This window comes from Ctenopharyngodon idella, chromosome 13, assembly GCF_019924925.1.
Source record: "Ctenopharyngodon idella isolate HZGC_01 chromosome 13, HZGC01, whole genome shotgun sequence".
Classification (NCBI taxonomy): Eukaryota; Metazoa; Chordata; class Actinopteri; order Cypriniformes; family Xenocyprididae; genus Ctenopharyngodon; species Ctenopharyngodon idella.
In genome coordinates this window covers 4,402,805-4,422,553 of record NC_067232.1, presented here as the reverse complement: position 1 = coordinate 4,422,553, position 19,749 = coordinate 4,402,805, and the positions used below count along the sequence as shown (strand labels likewise).

The following is a 19,749-nucleotide window of genomic DNA, read 5'->3' as shown; positions in this document are numbered from 1 at the left end:
TTTATCATTTTGCAAACATTATGGGAACGTTACTGTTAAACTTTGTTCTTTAACATTCTGAAACTAGTAGAAACATTTAAAAAAAAAAAAAAACTTTAAGTGAACATCCAAAAATAATTATGTACAAATAATGTTTTGTTAATGTTTTAAGAACATTACTAAAGACCAAATCACTTTGAACGATCATTCTATTAATGTTACTTGAAGAACATTTCATAACAGTTCATAACTTTGCCAGAACGTTAGCCAAAGTTCTGAGAACATTCCCTGTTAGCTGTATGGGAATAATTCCAGTCAGTCAGCTAATTAACTAAGAAAATATTTGTGTACCACACAGTAGGCAGGGTCAGTTCATTTCATGAACTGGCCCATTACATCTACATTTCTCAATTCTCAGACACTTGTTTACCTGCCGGTAGAAGCCGGGTCAGTTACTGCATGAACCATGTCCGTGGACAATGCATCCAACACGCTCGTCAGGAATTCTGTCTTCTTCTCCCCAGGACATCCTGAAAAAGAGGGACAGAAAAGAACCGTGGTCTTTAAAATAACTGCATACAACTTTGGAATAAATACCAAGTTTTGTCATGAAACTCTAGATGGCACAGGCTGATGGGTCCTTAATGAAACCTGGGGCACATTTCCGGGTTGAACGACATGTTTCCTGGAAACGGTGTGCAATGGTGTGCAACAGGTTTGAGATACGTTTTCTCTTGTTTGGTGGGTGTGCCAAAAATGTTAGCCCAATCAGCAACAACATGTATATAAACCACGCGGTATTAAAGAGACAGCTCGCATGATGGGTCCATGTAAAGTGAATACTGTAACATAAAAATACTATACATATTTATATATTTTGCTATTGTATTTTGGAGTGAAAATTTCATAAACTTTTCTGTTCTCATCTGATTATATAATGGTAAATATTACAATATCATAGCACAACAATAGTGATAATCAATAATGATAAGCCTAATACTCACAATAAAAATAATAAGGTCATATAGATCATAACACAGTCTCGGAGGTAAGAAGTGGATTATCCTTCAATGTTTTTCTTTTCATCCTGAAATGCGAGACAAATGTTGGATCACAATAATTAGGAACCACAGTTTCCACAAATCCCTTCGCTCGATTGGGATGTTCTCTTTTTTCTGGACAGCAAGGGCAGTGACTGTAACATCGAGCGTATTTTGCAGTATTAAACACGTATTTATACCGATTTCATCAGGCTCCGAAAATTCTTAAAAAAGAACACAAAGAATGGCCTTCTCAGCTGCCATAGTTGCAACTCTTGCATCATCAGAACAGGGTGTTCAACGCACCACCATTTCCGTTTAAAAAACGTTTTGTCGGGGCTGAGTGCAGCCCTGCTGACAATCACATTAACTACACGGCACAAGCTGATTGGTTCTTGTTGCATCTGTAGCCAATGAGCTTGCTGCTCAGCATTTAAATATTTGGTCGGTGTTTGCTGTAGCAGTTTGGAGCGTGCTTTCAGAGTTCCTCCGAAACCCTCCACCTTTCCCAGCTCCACCTGTATAGATTTGCATGGGTAATTTTATATATGCTATTTGTGCAGCAGCAGCATGTCTTACATGCTCACAACAGTGTGTCTATGTATGTATTGGCGGTAGCAAGACTCTGTACTCGCTCTGCAGCAGTAGCAGTAATCAACAGCAGCAGCAATATCAGCAGCAGTGTAGCAGATCTATTCCTTCAAGACTAAATACCCATTACCATGCTAAACTCTTCCAAGAGTTATGATAGAACTACATATTTTGAATTAACTATTTCTTTATATTGTACTTAACTTTCGATGGTAAAACTGTCCAATATTTTCTTTCTTCATTGGATTTTAGTGTCATTAAGCAGTTGTTTTTATAAAATCCCATGGGAAAAAGATTAAAAGCGAACAAAGCTTCCTTTCATGTGATATTTTACCTTCAGGTTATCAGTATAAACAGCTATGAAACCTCATAAACGGCTGTTGTGACTGAATTGCCTCATGTAACTCTCCTGCTCTGGTCCTAATTATTGAACTATATGTTATTTTGTCACAACAACTCAGTAAGCATTTCTGTCATTATTGTATTTTTTTTTAATTAATTCAATTTATCATGGTTTCCACAAAAATATTAATCAGCAAAAAAATTTTCAGCATTGATATTAAGAAATCACTCTTGAGCACCAAATCGACATGACTGATGATATACGATGGTGTATGGTTCTGCTAACATATCATGCTCCTCTTACTAGTGGCTATTTTGGGTACTGGCGCCATAGGTGGCCCAATAAACATTGGGAAGATGTAAAGCTGACAGACGTTTCACTGTTTTTACACCAACTGCACTTAAAGATGGTGGAGAGTAGGAGAGTTAAACCATGTTATGGCTTCAGAGATTCTTTGCCGCCCTGTCGTAAAAATCAGACCTCCCCTATCCTGTCTGAGGAAGATGACAGCTGCCAATCAAACAGAGGATTTAGGTTTATGGTCCCAGGTAAAAGTCTGCAGTGTGTGGGAACTGTGTTCTGTTGATGTTTGAGTGAAACCCACAAACCAGTCAGAAACATGTCCATGTCATAATTCACCACAAAAATGAGAAATTGTATTTTGCATACTGAAAATGAAGCCTATTTTTAGGATTTTATTGGATTGTGGCATTATTTTTATGGCAATTGCTTTTTTTTTAAGTAAATCTGGCATACAATAAGTTTTTTTATTATTATTTCAGCAAATGTGTCCATCTAATTTCAGCAGCTTGTGTTAAGTATATGCACATGTATATTGGCCAACCTGCTCTTTAGATATCAGTGTTGGCTGTTGAAAAACCTAGGGAGTTTAACACGCTCCTACGCCTTCCTTATCATATCCATTTGTATGTCCAAATAAAGAAAGGGAAAGTGCGTGTGCATGTGTGTGCGCATTTGTCTTCACATGCTGGGTTGTTTATTGTCAGGCCCAGGGGCAACAGATTCTCTGGTTGTAAGAGGTCCTTGTGAACAGGTGTGTGTGAGTGTTCGGGTAAACAGTCCTCAAACACGAGAAAAGAGGGCAAAAAAATAAATTACTTTTAAACGTATGCAGGTTTACAAGATGAGCACAGAGTGCTGACAGTTTGTGAGTGAGTGTAATGCTGACGATCTGCGTGAGTTCACTCCTCACTGAGACCAGACACAGTAAAATATCCGTCCCACCTGTTCATACGAGGGACTGCATTCTTCTCGCTTTTTCAATAAAAACTACATAACGTTTAGTGTAGTCTAGACGCTTAATAACAAACATTTCTGACCTTTTGAGAATGCTTTTTGCTCTTAGAATTTTACATTAATCAGAAAACATAATTTGTAATGCATTTTCAGGTTCGATTTTAATATGAATTCATTCAGTTTTGACTGAGCTATTAGAGAAAATGCAGCCTAAAATGTGTTTCATCTAATAGGGCTGCACAATTTGTAAAAAAAAAAAAAAATATATATATATATATATATATATATATATAATTTATTTAACAAATATATTGATATGATACCTATATGTATAGGCAGTCCAGTAGGCTGCTTCAGGAATGACATAGAGTATATTTGTAGACCAAAACCCGGACATGAGTTTGCAATTTAGCACTTCTGGTTCCATCATCTGAAGTCAATGGGTTTTTGGTTAAATGCTTGAAATAAGGTCTGTGGTGAAAACAAGTTCAAGATATTTTCACATTTTATTCCACAGCATAAAATATATCAGTAATATCCTCTTGTGATTTTTGTAAGCTTTTACTTGTCTTTTAAAATTGCTAATAAGTGTCTAAATGGCACAAAGGTTGTTGGACATTAAACATCATCAGCCGAACAGGAAAACTCATCTACTCACTAGCCCACTTTCACAACCTCGATGTGTTTATAATCACGCTCTTGCAAACTATTCTAACTGAAACTTTCAGGGAAATCTTTTTAAGTATAGACTGAAAGAGTTGTCGGAAGCTTGGTGATGGTGACGTTGACAGTCGTGTGACCGTGATGAGGTTCATTTATAGCCTAATTTTAGCTTTTTACTTCTGGTGATTGTATTGAGGCTTCAAAATGTGTAAGAATTATAAACTTTTGTTGGTTGGCCCAGAGCTTATTTTCTTCAGTAATCCAAAAGCCAGTGGAAAAATCCTGTTGGGTTTTGGTTGAGGGAACCAGGGTGATGCTAACTTCCAAGTTGGCATAAAAAATACATCAACAATGCAGCACTCTATTAAACAAGCAAGATTACAGACGGAAATGACATCCCATTCATTTTGAACTCTCCAGCTAAAAAATGTCCTTTATATATCACCTGATTAAAATGCTGAGTGAGAATTCACTGAGCAAACCCATCCAGATCCTGCATTTTACAACGTTTCAGCATTACCCAGAATCCCGCAGCTTGTGGATCTTACATAAAAACTCTCAAGTTGCAACAAAATCATGAGAATTGTGGTATTGGCAGTGGATTGTGGACGTTTAGCTGCCAGCAGCCGCCGGCCCCCATCAGCCCCCCTTCTACACCACAATTAACCAGCCGTGACCAGAGAGCTGCTCACACAACAGCACCTGTACACATGCTGCTGGCAGCCTGAACGTCCACACACACACCTGAGGAACAGAGGATTATTTGTTAACATATTGAGATATTAGAATGTTTACCAAAGCACACAATAACAAACCTAGTCTAGTAGTGGAGACTAAGACCAGCAATTAATCTGCATCTCAGACTTGGTCATTTCTACTATGCAGTACAGATTCATATTGTCATCATATAAGTGGGATTCAATATTATTCAATACAATATTAAATTCAATATTAAGTTCATTTGAAATAATTGCACTGCTTTCGTTTGAGTTGTACAATCCAAGCGTAGACCTACTATCCAATAAGAAAAATTGACTATTTATCATGAAATACTCAATAGCTATGTTTCCATCCAAAGTTACAAATTTAACTTATGCACAAAACTGGAATATTGCATAAAACATTTGCGAATAAAGCACCGTTTCCTCCCATGTGTTCAAGAGAACAAAATTGCCATTTCCTGGAAAATTGTAACGCAAAAAATCTTTACTAAAAATGGAAGTTGCTGCAATTGGTGGAAGCCACTGTAGCTCTTTTTCCCTACATCATAAATGACACGCGTCTCAGAGAGCACAGACGAAACGCAATAAATGCTGTCATGTTATCTTGCATTCAGATGCCTGGTGTTTGGGAACATACGGAAATCATGTGAGACACTTCTGGGAGGGTATTAAAACAAATCATTTTGATGACGGACTTTCAGAATAACTGAAAACAACATTTGAGATGCTGTGCAGTGAAACTAATCCATTGGTCAGTCCAGTTATCCAATCACTTCCTCTGTTGAGGCAAAGTCACGTGGGTTTTTTGTTGCGCATCGAGGGATTTATTCGGTCTTAGTTTATGCGCATGTCTTCTTATCTGATAAAAATGCATCTGCCTCAATTGGACAGCATAAGTTTCTTATTCACATTTTTAGAATTTATAATAATTTAAGAATAAAAATGAACTTTTCATTTTACCTTTGAAGACATTCCCAAAGGGAGGTGTTGTCCGATTCCAAAAGATATATATATAGCACACATTAGTAACACACATACATTCTCACACCTCATACTGTTTCAAAAGCCTATTTCACGACTTAATCATAATTAAAATATGAAGATAATCCTATTAGTCAAAGTCTGGCCAGGGTTATTCAAGAATCTGTTATCTGGGACTGAGACAAAGCACAAAAGCATTTCTCATGTACTTACACTAACAAAAAAAGTACCATGGCATTTCCATTGTATTCTTAGAAGTACCATGTGCTGTAAATACCATGGCACATTATAATGGCAATCATTCAGCATCATGGTAGATATTAAAATGCAACAGTGTTAGTCCATCTGATACCATGTTGGTAACACCACAGTACATTTTTGTAAGGGTGGGTATTAGGCCTGAGACACTTTTGTCTCAACTATTCAAACTTTTGAATAGTAGTGTATATTGTCAACAACAGGATATTGAATCTGTAAATTTTAAATATACCACACAGTCCCCATACAGAGATGTAGTCTAATCTAATCAATGAATTAATTCATGCTGGAAATGGAAGTCACTCCCTCATTTCCTTTTTGCTGTTTTTTATCTTTGCCCTCCACTCCTTTTTCCTCTGTTCTTCGTCACAGCCACTCCCCCACACTCATCCCTCCTTGTCATCCTCCTAGGCTCGTGCTATCTATTGTAATCTATCTTTTCTACCTCCCCTTTCCACAGTGAGATGATCTGTTAACATCTGTCGTCTATGTGGACCGCAGGGTCGTGGGAAACCAGGAGATGGTTTTAGACTCTAGATGTCACACACATACCTGTGCCCACTTGAGCTCACATGCAAACACAAACATATAGATACACATACAGACATCCTTGTGTTTTATGTTTACATGCATTTTTCCTAAATGAATAAATTTAGATCAAACACAAGTGCACCTATTAAATAACACCTAATGTATTAAATTTACAGTTTTTGTTATTTATTTCCTTTAGGTCCTATTATAATACTAGTAAAGTTGTTTGGAAAAAAGGTGTTGTTTCTCATTTTTTGCAGCTTTGTTTCTATAAATTGTCCTCTTGCTAGTTTCGAGTCGTAAAGTATCTCACTCTCATAGCAAGCCTTGCACAATATTTTCACATCTGCTTAGAAGCACACAGTTATGCTCACCCTGCAGATGTCTGCTCCTGTAATGGTCCTTTGGTTTGTTTGGATGGGCTCTGGCATTTCCATCACATTTTGGTTGTTCGAATCTACAGCAAGAGAGAGAGAGAGGAAAAACAGTGAAATACAAAGCATTATTGTTTGTACAAAGGCAAGGCCAACAGCTAAAATATTCCACCAATGCTGAGAAAAATGTTCAGATTTTTTTGTTTTGTTTTAAATAACAGGGAGACAAGATAATAATATTGAATAAGATTCATCTATCTGTCTGTCTGTCCATCCATCCATCTATCTTTCTGGTTATCTATCTCTCTAACTCTATCTATCTATCTATCTATCTATCTATCTATCTATCTGTGTCTGTCTGTCTGTCATTCTATCTATTGTTATGCACAGTAAAACCCAATAATTTACAGTAACTCAAACCATTTGAGGAAACTGATTGCCGTAAACCATTTAAGTTTTAAAACCAATAAGTATGAGTACTGTAAACTCATATACATTGAGTTAAATTAACTTATATTTTAGTGGTGGTTTAGTCAATCATTAGAGTAAACTCAACTTAAATTTTTTAAGTTTATTTTATTCATTCAGTTTGAATTTGGGTAACAAATCTAACTAAGTCTTAATAACTATATCGTTACTTAAATGGTTTGAGGAAACCGATTGCCGTAAATGGTTTAAGTTCATTAAACTGAAAGTAATAAAATGACATAAGACTAAGCAAAACTTAACATTGGCACCAAATGATGACAGAACAGGAGCACTGTAAAACTCAATGGCCCAGTTTCACAGACAGGGCTTAGCCTAAGCCAGGATTAGGCCTTTTGTCACTTTTATAAATGTACACTAGAAAAAAACATTACTAGTGTGCATCTTGAGACAAAACAATGGCACTGATATATTTTAAGATATGTCAGCGCAAGTTGTTTTCAGTTAAAACAGCTCAAACATGCATTTTAGTCTAGGACTAACTTAAGCCTTGTCTGTGAAACCGGGGGAATAAGTTCAGAATACTCAAAACATTTAAGTAAACTAACTCATTTTGTTAAATTAGTAGACCTTAAAATTTTTGTAACAAGTGGGGCAGGGCCAAGAGCCGTGGAAGCGGAGCAAGGCCAGTGTGGTGCACAGGTATCTCTCATTAACAATCACGTCACCGGCATCCCTTCGCTCCCACAGTTCTCAGCCTCACCCAACTCATCATAATGTTAATTACATACAGTTCATTTACATAAACATTACATTCAGATCTTGGTTAAATTATAGATAGCAAATAACACATGCTTTTATAACTATCAAAGAGACTATCATTATATACTTGCATGTATATAATCAAACAACATACAGTATATGGATTTAAAAGTTTTGTAGCCCATCCTCAACCTAAACACAGACTCTACTCTTCACCACAATAGTAACGCTACAAAACTGTAAATCCCAACATGACACAACATTAAACACTAATTTATGTCTCCCTATGTTAAGCTTGTGCAAAAACATACAAAATAACACTAAATTTCAACATTTATTTTCCTTATACAATCTGACGCAAACAAGCTGGGAATTAGAAATCTGCTGCAACTCAGTCATATTAAGTTCAGCTTAATACAATTAAATTTTGAGTTCACACAACTTTTTTCTATATTAAGTACAATGAACTTTCATTATTATTTGAATGAAACAAACTCATTTAATTAATTTCACTGTTCGGTTTTACATTGTGTCTGTCTTTCTGTTTATCTATCTATCTATCTATCTATCGTCTGTTTGTCTGTCTGTCTGTCTGTGCAAAAGTCTTAGCCATGTTAGTATTTTCACACACAAACAAAAAAAAGAAATAGAAAAAACTGAGACAGACTAAATCCAGAAGAACTTCGGCAACGTCTCCAAGACGCTTATAAATATATAAATAAATATCTGGCTTAAACCTTGTGTGTGTGTGTGTGTGTGTGTGTGTGTGTGTGTGTGTGTGTGTGTGTGTGTGTGTGTGAAAATACTAACGTTGCTAAGACTTGTGCACAGTATACAGTATATATAGCACTGTACATCATTCATTGCTTCTGACTAAATGTTGTTGAAGAATTTTTGATCACTTTATCTTTTCACAGATACAACGAGTGCACTAGGATGCAATCACTAGAAGTTCAGCTCAAGATGCCCGAAACAGAGGAATGTAGTGAGAGAAAAGTGGACATGTGAGTAAAAGAAAAAGTGAGTAAGAAGTGTAAGACAAGAGAAACATTCATGGCCCCATTAGGAGAGTAAATGTGCTCCAATCACTGCCAGGCGACCTGCCCCAAGAACAGAGAAAGAGAGAGAGGAGGATGATGGGAAGGTAGCACTTCCATGCGTGCTCTAATGCGCTGTCTGGCACATTGCCTGAGGCTTTGTTAACTCAATACCACATTTGGCACTGGTCAGAAATCCACAGCATCACTCCATTGCACTCCTGCAGCTCATTAAAGGTGCCCCTGACTACAGCGGGTGTCACTGACCCCTGACAATCACACTCACAATGTTTTGTCATTCTGCCAGTTTTCTTGATCAGATTTGAGCTGGTTGTGCAACCAGCCTGTTAGGAGATGAGTAGTTAATCAAAATGATTTGATGGCATATTTAACATCAAGAATGCTGTTCTTATCAAGTTGCTCTCGAAATGTTAAAAGAGACTGAATGAGATCAGGCCAAGTATTGGCCCCTGAGAGACTCCAAAGCTCAATTTTGTACCCCATAGTAAGTCAAATAAAGAGACCTGCCCCGGGTGTATATTAGATGTACTGTAAGAGAAAGTCGACTGGCACTTACCATTTTAAAAGCCAAGTGGTGGGTTTTTCCTTTCAAAAGAGACAAACTGCTTAAGTTGTATTTTGGCAACTAAATAAGGACGGATTTGTTTCTTTGAGGCGCCAGAGGTATTTTAAATTGTTTAAAATACCATTTTGTTAAAGCTGATGTGAAGGAGACATACTGAAATAACATCCTAGTAGTTGTATTGGAGAAATTTCCACCTGATTTTTATGTAAAAAGTGGATCTCCGAGCTAAAATGGCAGAATTGCACTACACATACTTTTTTTAAGCGAAGTACATTACCTTGTGGATGTGCCGGGTATGGGCCGTCCGGTGTCCACCAGGACACACCAGCAGTACCCGGTAGAGGGATGGCACTGGACGGGTTTGTAGAGGCCACCGTGAGCACAGTCAGGTACAAAAACTGCTTCGTTTTTATGTTGTTTTGCTTCTTCCTGTGCCGACAGCTGCTCCTGATCACACGAGGTCGCTGAGGTAAAGGGAGACAGAAGAAAGGGGTGAAATACAGCGGGAGACACAATTTGAGTGAGTAAGTGTCAGTGTTCTCTGTGGTGAAGAGAGGCCAAGCATCTGTGTTGCTGTACAATGAAAGCAGACAGTGACCAGGAGCTGTCAAGCTCCAAAAACGAAAGCATCTTACAATTTCCATAATAGAAGTACATGCGACTAATGCACGATATTCCAAGTCTTTTGAATAGCTTGTGAGGAATAGAATGAAACGGAGCAAGCTCCAACCTAAAATAAGGATACAAAAAATCCAGTGTTTGACTAATATCTTATACTAATATGTCTTCATCTTGATTATTCCTTGATTATATCCTTCACTGCCTGTGATAAACATGATCCTGTGCATGTGTTTGGGCTGGATGAAAGAATCTATTGGTTAATGTTGTCCGATGCTAAAAGAATTAATAATAAATTAAAATGTAATTATATTTAAATTGATATCATTTAATCACATTTTAATTGGCAATTAAAGAACATTGTCTGTGTGTGTGACTGACTGGACTGTGATGCCTCAGCTATGGAGAGATGGATAGACAGCATGTTGGAGGAGGAAAAGAAGAAAATACAGTTAGAGAGAGTGAAAGTGAGAGCTTGTGCTTTATGGTGGGCCTGCGGAAATGTTTATGACATTAAGAAGTTAATGTCTGCACGGGGCTTCTGCGACCAGCATAAATATTTACACGTTGTCTCTGTGTGCCTGTGTTTGCAGTGCCTTTGAACGAAGACAGTGACCTTGGGCAGAGAATCGCTGCATAAAACACATCGTTTTGGGAAAACAGTGGCATCTTAGTGCTTTCTTTCAATCCTGAGCATGAGCTTAGCCATGAAGCTCAGATATACGCACACAACGGCAGCTCGAAACACATGAATGATCCATATGGAGCACAACCTTTCAGCTGTGAGATTTCTCTGCATCAGGAACCAATCATCTCTTGTGCCACAACACAGCTCTCCAGCAACGCTTTGAGCCGCCTCATCTAATGCAAGCAAGATTATGTGAGTTAAAAAAAAAGAAAGAAAGAAAGATAAAAAGGAAATGAGGGAGAGTGTATTTAGTTCAAAAGTCAAAGGGGTGCTAAGGTGGTGTGACTGGTTGCCAGGGCACAGCCTATATGATATGTGTTTTCTAAGGTGTTAATAGTGTTGTCAGGGTGTTCTGGGTGGTTATCAGGGCGTCGCTATGCTGTTTTTGTTTTGAGAGATTTTTAATGCATTGATAGGCTGTTTGGAGTGACTGCTAGAGTGTCTGTAAGTGTTTGCCAGGGTGTTGCTATGTGGCTGCTAAGGTGTTTTGAGTGGTTTTACATGTGTATTTGCTAAGGTGGTGGCTAGGGTGTCGCTAGGTGTTTGCTAGGGCATTTTAGGTGGTTAACAATAGGGCTGCATAATCGAAATAAAACCAAAATTTTAATATGACTGGAAGGATGCAATGTAATTAAATGAATGCATGGGCAGAGTGAGGCATGGCTCTGTTATTTTACACAATGGTTTAAATTGTGCAGCCCTAGTTACCAGGGTGTTGCTATGCTGTTACTAAGCTGTTCTGAGTGGTATTTAGTGCATTGGTATGCATTTTCTAAGGTTCTGTATTCTCTCGCCCACATCCTTTTATAGTTATCCTCTCTTTCTCTGTGGTGTTGTCAGGTGTTTGGCTTTATTTGAGAATTGATTTAGAAAATCTTTTCTTTGTCTCTGTCTTTCTTTCAGTTCTATTCTGAGCTTCTCTGAATAGTGATAATCACCCTTTAGACCTCAACGAATCAGCCATAATCAAAACCATCAGCTTCCACTGCACTGCGCTGACGTTTTATTGATTGTAAATCAAGAGAACTTTACAATCAAGCTATTCACGCACACACTGACACACACAAATGAGTCTATTTAAAAACACACAAACTCTGTAATAATGTCATCAGAATTAGATCTGTTATTGAGTTCATGTCGTCATTTTTTCCCAGATGGGTTTTAATGACATCTCTGATGATTCCTTCATTAGATCAACATGTCAGGCAATGGCTGAGCGCCACACTGAGCTAGATCTTCACATGTGTGTGTGTTTGAGCCACTATAGCAACAGAGTTTCATAATACTTACAAAGTTACAGATAAGAATCTGCCTATGTTTCTTTTGCTTTCTCTTTCTATTCTCTTAAAAAAAAAATCATAAAAGAAATTTGTCTTTAATATCTCAGTTGTTTAGCAGTATTGTTATTGTCAACTAAAACTATTAAAAGTCATTTTCAGTAACTGAAACAAAGCTGACATAAAATAAAATATAAATAATAGATCGAAAACAAACAAAAAAATCTGAAGAAAAATCTAAAATTTTGCCTTGACAACTGAAATGAGTACTAAAATTACTAAAACTGAAATTGACATAAAAATAAATAAATTAAAGCTAGAAATATTATTTAAAAAAACTAATAAAATTACAAAAGTACATAACAAAATAAGTAAAACTTAATGTAAAGTTAAGAAAGCTAAAAAATATAAATTTATAAAGCTACAATATAAAGCTAATTCAAAATATTATAAATACTATAATAGTACAGTATATAAATAATACTAAAAAAAATAACAGTCTCAGACAGTCTCCTGCTTCTCAGATGTTTCTCCTAATTTTCTCTCTCCCTTAAAGATTCAGAATAGTACTCAGTCATTTCTCATTCATTTATTCCAAGATCAGATGATCTTAGCTATCCATATTAATGTTACAGCCCTATGTAGCCCCACCCCTTTTCAGCACTGTGCTAGTAACATAGAAATATACAGTGCTGCCGCAAAAACGGAAGTTCAAACACAAAAATCTAATGATGGCTGTGCACTTGTTTCTCTGGCGCATAAGACCTATACTCTAGCTGTATAAAAACTGTCTCATTTGTTTCTAATGTAGTTTCTTCAGCGGACTTTAAAATAGAGAAATCTCTGAGGCCAATTTGAAAAGTGTCATACAGCATCGCTGAGAATTACTTGAAGTCGACTGAGTTCTTCTGAACATCTGAGCGTCATTAACCATAGGAAAGGAAATCACAAATCAGATCTCTTTTAATTGCTCAATTGTTTTCCCTACACAGCAATGAGATTAAATGAAGAGCAAATGGAGACTTCTGTTTAAGGACCTTGCTTCTCAGAAATCTCACCTGAGAAAAACATCCCTTTAATCTCACGTATTCTTTAGAGTTTCAAAAGAGATCTCCAAAATGTCTCAATAAAAAAATCTGCAAAAAGGATAGAGATCTAAACTCACTTCTTTCAAAATTAATTTCTCTCAAAATTCTTTCAGTTTCAAGATATCTAATCTATGCTATACATATTAGTTTGTTACATATTAGTAAGTACTATAATCGTTCTGTATGTTAGATGTCTCATTTGTCTATTTTTGTTATTTTAGGAGAAACATCAAGAAATTAAACTGCAAAGTCCACTGAAGTTTCCTGAGCTAAGTAAAGCCGGGTTCACACAGTATGATTTTGGCCAAGATTTAGTCGTCTGAGACAAATTTTGTGAATCTCAAAAGATTCCTTATAGGCCAAAGTCTTTGATCGTTAGTTTAACATGTTCACCAACAATCAATCAAATTTTACCTCAGACTGCCGTACAGTCTGACTTTAATGACAACTGAGATCCCACAGTGTGACATGGCTTACAGCAGGGATCATGTCTGTACAGTCTGAAAAGCAACAGTCATAAAGGACTATTATAAATAGTACAGTGTGCACCAGGCTTAAAGGTGCAATGTGTAATTTTTAGGAGGATCTATTGACAGAAATGCAATATAATATACATAACTATGTTTTCAGCGGTGTATAAAGACCTTACATGATGAACCATTATGTTTTTATTACCTTAGAATGAGCCATTTCTATCGACGTACACTGCGGGTTACATGTTAAGTCGCCATTTTGCGCCAGCATGTTTCTACAGTAGCCCTAAACTGCTTCACAGAGCGCATTTGCTTGACTGGCTACTCTCTGCTGTCTCAGACGACATCTTTGTCCTGTGTTGGCCACCGCAGCTTCTCAATATTGCAATTGGCAACCTCACCACTAGATGTCGCTAAAATTTACACGCTGCACCTTTAAGTGCAACCTCCCTATTTTTTGTTTTTGAACTATAAACAAGAATGTTTCAGATGTTACGTTTTTCTGTCTTCTCCTAAATACCAAAACCAATCCAGCTCAGTTAGCATTTTGTGTTGAAAAGTGATAACAGATGTTTGTCGGTAACTCACGTGGTATTCTGGTACTGTTTTTTTCTCGGCTGCGGACCTGTTCTGTCCAGAGTGTAGGGTACTGAGAGATGATGTCTAAAACACACACGAATGCACAAAACATTAGTTCTGTTCCAAACCTTACACCCTTAGAAAAAAGGTTCAATAGGAGTCCTGGCTCAATTTTAAAGAACGCTTTATGCCAAAAAGGTTCTATATAAAGAGAAATGTCTTAAATGATTGCTTAACACTTTCATGTTTAACGGGTTATTTCAATTTTTTTTTTCTAATGAAAAAGTATGTTAATGAGCTGTTGATCCCATGATGGGAACCCCTAAAAGATTCTAGATAGCCTATGAAATGCCTGACAGAACCCTTTTTCTAAGATTGTAGTGAATGCTTGACTTAAACGGCATTTAAATGCATCAGTGACACTCACCTTCCTCATCAGTGGACGGCTGGGTTTCCACTACTAAAACCGTTGAAGGATCTGCATTTAGAATGGAGAAGATTTGCAAGGAAACTACAATTACGAGTGTCAGCTAGACAGTCACATCACATGAGCCATGACGCATTTGCACATTGCCCGGCCAGGACAGATTAGAGAGATGGAGAAACAGAATAAAACAGAGAAGAAAGACAAACTGAAGAACACAAAGGGCTACATACAGAGAGATGGAAGGAGGTTTAGTGGTTATAACTGACTCGCTGAAAGAAAAAACACAGTTCAAACATTTAATCTTTTTGCTTGACACCATGAAACACCTTTATAAAGGCAAAAAGCAGTGTGCTTAAATATAGAATTCTGTAAATGCTCAAAGGTGTTAAATATATGCAATCTGCACCCAAAATGAGCACTCCAAGAACCAAATGTGAGTAAAAATTTGCTGGAGTGAGTAAAAAAAAAGTTACTCTCTAGTTTGCCAGTAACTTTAGAATACCTGCAACATAATAAATGGCTTTTTAAGAAAAATGCTTTGGAAAATTGTTTATCTAGGAAGTATTTTCCCCTTCAGAACTTTTGTGGTGATATGTCCTCACATTAAGCCATCAAAACAAAATCTGAAGATCAAATTTTGTGTCGTAATGTTTTTGTGACTGATGTCCTTTCACTGTGAGATGGAGACATACTTGTACAGTATATGATGCTGCAAGTGTAGTAAATAAATCATTCATTTAAGACAATGGGTAACACTTAAGTTTAGGGTCCAATTCTCACTATTAACTAGTTGCTTATTATCATGCATATTACTAGGATATGGACTGTTTATAAGAACTTATAAAGCACATATTAATGCCTTGTTCTGCATGACCATTTTCTACATCCCTTAGTCCTACCCAATACCTAAACTTAACAACTAACTATTAATAAGCAGTAATTAGGAGTTTATTGAGGCAAAAGTCCTAGTTACTGTAATAGTTAATAGTGAGAACTGGACCTTAAACTAAAGTGTGACCAGACAATGTTATATTCATAAGGAAAATGATATACAATAATATAGGAAATAATAACGACAATATTATATTTTTAAATGAATAATAATGCAAAATACATTTTCATCACTGGTAAGAAATACAGTATTTATGGCTGGTCAATTGTTTCTGGCAAAACATTAATGTTGGACCCTGTATGCAGAAATAAACACAATTCCCTGTTAAAAAATAAATAAATAAATAAATAAAAATACATGTTTTTGTTTAGTTCAGACTTTAACAATCTGGACAACAGGCATGCAAAAAAATATGCAAACACACACACACACACAAACAGACTGGACGTATCAGACAGGGATGAAGGAAGACCGCTAGACGCTTTGGCCACAGGAATCTAAAATGCTGAGAGCCGCAGGTGTGGTTAACCTCAGCAGGGTCACCATTAACTCATCAGAGGCCAGAAGACAAACTGCCCCTTCTCTTTTTTGGTGTGTTTTTCTCTACTAGCATCCTTGGGAAACAGTTGGGGAACTTGGGGAACAGCCACTGTCAGCACTCTGATGAAGTGATAAAGTATTACGAGATCTGACCCTGTTATTTATATGACTCTAAAATTTCAGTGTAGCTCAACACATCAATGATTTTCTATGTTTTTGTGGCTTTTTGCCTTTTTATTTCATAGGACGGCCCAGCAGCAACAGGAAATGGTGGGAAGAAGGAGAAGGCGTGGGATCGGGAAATGACCCAAGACACGAAACCAGGTCAACATCGTGCTATGTGCACTACTGACCTGGCCGCACCTCTGACAATGGATCTGGTCTGAAACCTAGTGAGCTGCCTTATATGGTTACAATATATATGCAGTAGCATAGTAACCATCATGGAACTTTATGAGTGACTGATTTGGAATGCTCTAGGTAATTGATCAAGGTAATTGATTTCAATAAAGTTTGGCATCAGCAGTTAAGGCCCGTTCACACCAAGGACGAGAACTGTAACAATAACAATAAAGTTATTCGAAATGTAAAATAATAGCGTCCACACCACAACTATTACGATAATGGCACAGAGAAATAATATCGATGGAATCACTTTCACAATGATTTGTTTTTTCAGCTGATGAATGATAAAAACATTGGCAGTCAATCAGAATCCACCTGACGTGGTGTGATGTGGAGTTATCTTTAGTTATCGCTCTTGGTGTGAATGAGCCTTTAGTTTTCTGTAGTATCCTAGTAACCATTAAAACAAATAGCACTCTCAAATTTGGGTAAAATGTCACATTTTTCACACAAGACCTCAAAACAGTCATAAGGTTCATTTTTTTTAAAGTGAGATTTATATATCAACTGAAAGCTGACTAAATAAGCTTCCAGTTGATGTATGGTTTGTTAGGATAGGACGATATTTGGTCGAGATACAACTATTTGAAAATCTGGAATCTGAGGGTGCAAAAAAATCAAAATATTGAGAAAATCGCCTTTAAAGTTGTCTAAATGAAGTCCTTAACAATGCATATCCACTCACAAAAATAATTTTTTTATATATTTACTTGTGTGACTTTTGACTGGTTTTGTGGGCCAGGGTCACACAATAGTTTTTACTGATGCTTTATTAAAATTATTAAATGTTAGATGTATATAATTTATATATATTAAAGCTTACAATAATATTATATAATAATCATTTAATTTAATTTAGTTTTATCTATAACATACATACATAATATCTAATGATGCACATACATATTTATTTTTCTCACTTTGACCCCCATCTCATAAGGATTTTTGAGGCAGCTCGCTAGTTTTTGAAACTGATTCTGTTGATGTGAAAATTTGTTAATGAATTAGAGTGATTCTATCATATTTTTAGCATTTTAATACAAAACTGCAAACAAAATATTAACTTGCCTGGTGAATCAGTCAAAAGCAAACGTGCTGTTTCTTAACATAATTCAGTTATTAATTATATTACAGTACCTTTTTTGTAAATTAACTCTTTTTTTTTATCAATAAGCACTTTGGAATAGGCAAGACATCTAAGAAATGATCTTCAACAAAGACCTTCACATCTCCCATAGCTGAGGGTTTCAACTGAAAAGGACATTCCTCTTAAAACTAAGGGAAAAAAGACCAAAAAACAAGGTGATTATCTAGAGATCAGGTGGTCTCTTCTGTTTTGTGAAAGGAGGGAAATCAGTAGCATTAGTAGTGCATGAGAAAGGTCTTCATCTGGAAATAAGAGAAATGATGTCCAGGTGAAGTGGTTAATGTTCACTGCGGTACTATGACAAAACCGTGAAGCCCTTCGATTTCATTTTAACGACTGTGAAAGGCAAAGGCTGTTATTACGGCGTCTCTCTGTTTAACGACTCCAACATACGACCATTTACTTTCAGCCCTGAAGCAACTTCAGCACTCTCAATTCACCAAATATTAGAATGGCAAGCCTTAACTCGCAGTACAGACACACACACACACACATTAAAACATAGCTGCCAGTGCAGATTGTCCCTCATGAAAGTCTTTACCATATCAAAAGGAATCGTTGAGGCTATTTACCTGATTTTCCTGGTTCCTTTGGATTAACTTTACCATTCTTGGACCCTGAAAATCAACAGGACAATCACAGGTTACTTAAGCTAACATTTTAGCAAACCTACACCTAGAATTTTGTACGTTTTAACTGGACAATAAATTTGAACGTTCAAATATGTGCCGCAGATCAGAGCAAATGTTCCAGGAATGGTTGATTTTATTTTTTGAAAAGTGACTTACGTTTTTAATTATCTTTTAAGCCTCTACAGGGGAACATGATAATGTTATGGAGGCTGCAGGGGGTAAAAGCCATATGACACTATCTTGGAGTAAAAGAGCAAGAATGCTTGAGCTTGGCCGCTTCGCTTGCCAAACACGCATTTGTTTTGTGATGCTCCCCCAGACCTAACTGATTAAGCTGTTGCATGTGCAATTAAATCTAATTGGTCCTTTTCTAGTGAAGTTGTGGTTGTTGTACAAAGCCAAGCCAACAATGTTATGATCCAGGAACCCATGGCCTGCAGTGATAGAGTTTCAGTTTTGTGCGTTCAATGGTTCTATGATAGTTTACTGCATGTGGCTTTGGTTATGCTGTATTGTTATGCTGGAATGTTTCTGTAGATTAGGATTAGCTCTGTTCTGGCATTGCTCAGTGCTATCACTGGCTTAGACACCACGTTTCCAGCTTGTGCAAGGAGCTCTGGATGCCTTACTCTCTTGATTTATATTCCATAACTTTCCTGTGCCAAAACATCAAGATCGTGTCATCAACGTTGGGATTACAGTTTGGAATCAGTTTGAAATATTATTTATGTGGTGAAAATCTCTTTTGCAAACAAAGAAAGAAAATGTGATTGAAGAACGCATTGGAATAAAGGGAAAAAACAGCAGAGGTAGAAGTATGGTACCTTGGCATTGGGGTTTCTTATTGGCTACTGCTGAGCCGCTGATGGGTCTGCCACTGGGTGTTACACACCAGCAATAACCAGTGTAGCTGTGGCACTGAACCTGTTATTCAAATACAGCAGAAACATAGAAAAAAAGACAGAGAGAGAGGCAGAAAAATTAAGACATTTGACAGAAATCCTTAAACGTTTAAAAAGAAAATCCTACATTTTACATCTATCTATCTATCTATCTATCTATCTATCTATCTATCTATCTATCTATCTATCTGTCTGTCTGTCTGTCTGTCTGTCCATTTATCTATCTATCTATCTATCTATCTATCTATCTATCTATCTATCTATCTATCTGTCTGTCTGTCTGTCTGTCCTTCTGTCTGTCCATTTATCTATCTATCTATCTATCTATCTATCTATCTATCTGTCTGTCTGTCTGTCTGTCTGTCTTTCTGTCTGTCCATCTATCTGTCTGTCTGTCTGTCTGTCCATCTATCTGTCTGTCTGTCTATCTATCCCTATACCCGTCTATCTATCTATCTATCTATCTATCTATCTATCTATCTATCTATCTATCTGTCTGTCTGTCTGTCTGTATGTCCGTCGGTCCATTTA

The 19,749-nt window shown here is 36.8% G+C and overlaps 1 protein-coding gene and 2 long non-coding RNA genes across 10 annotated transcripts in view; 2 read left to right on the top strand and 1 right to left on the bottom strand.

Annotated features, from left to right (window-relative positions):
• The window catches only part of LOC127525443 (uncharacterized), a 30,585-nt gene extending 21,390 nt beyond the window's left edge, over positions 1-9,195 (top strand). For all 6 annotated transcript variants that reach the window (XR_007933339.1, XR_007933341.1, XR_007933337.1 and 3 more), the window contains one exon: positions 8,845-9,195. This is a non-coding gene — a long non-coding RNA (uncharacterized LOC127525443). The remainder of the gene's footprint in view (positions 1-8,844) is intronic.
• smoc2 (SPARC related modular calcium binding 2) overlaps positions 1-19,749 on the bottom strand; it is a 34,603-nt gene that overhangs the window by 1,785 nt on the left and 13,069 nt on the right. Inside the window, exons 4-10 of one of the 2 annotated variants that reach the window (XM_051917995.1) lie at positions 19,141-19,240; positions 18,257-18,301; positions 14,701-14,784; positions 14,283-14,357; positions 9,828-10,014; positions 6,740-6,822; positions 410-509 (exon numbers count right to left, since the gene is read on the bottom strand). In XM_051917995.1, coding sequence (XP_051773955.1) covers positions 410-509; positions 6,740-6,822; positions 9,828-10,014; positions 14,283-14,357; positions 14,701-14,784; positions 18,257-18,301; positions 19,141-19,240 — 674 coding nt within the window. The remainder of the gene's footprint in view (positions 1-409; positions 510-6,739; positions 6,823-9,827; positions 10,015-14,282; positions 14,358-14,700; positions 14,785-18,256; positions 18,302-19,140; positions 19,241-19,749) is intronic. The other variant, XM_051917996.1, reaches the window with a different exon arrangement.
• Positions 9,987-18,243, top strand: LOC127525444 (uncharacterized). 2 transcript variants are annotated; one of them, XR_007933342.1, is made up of 3 exons: positions 9,987-10,070; positions 10,762-11,048; positions 16,378-18,243. It is a non-coding gene; the product is annotated as an uncharacterized LOC127525444 (long non-coding RNA). The 2 variants fall into 2 exon arrangements; XR_007933343.1 differs by having other exon boundaries at positions 9,987-10,074.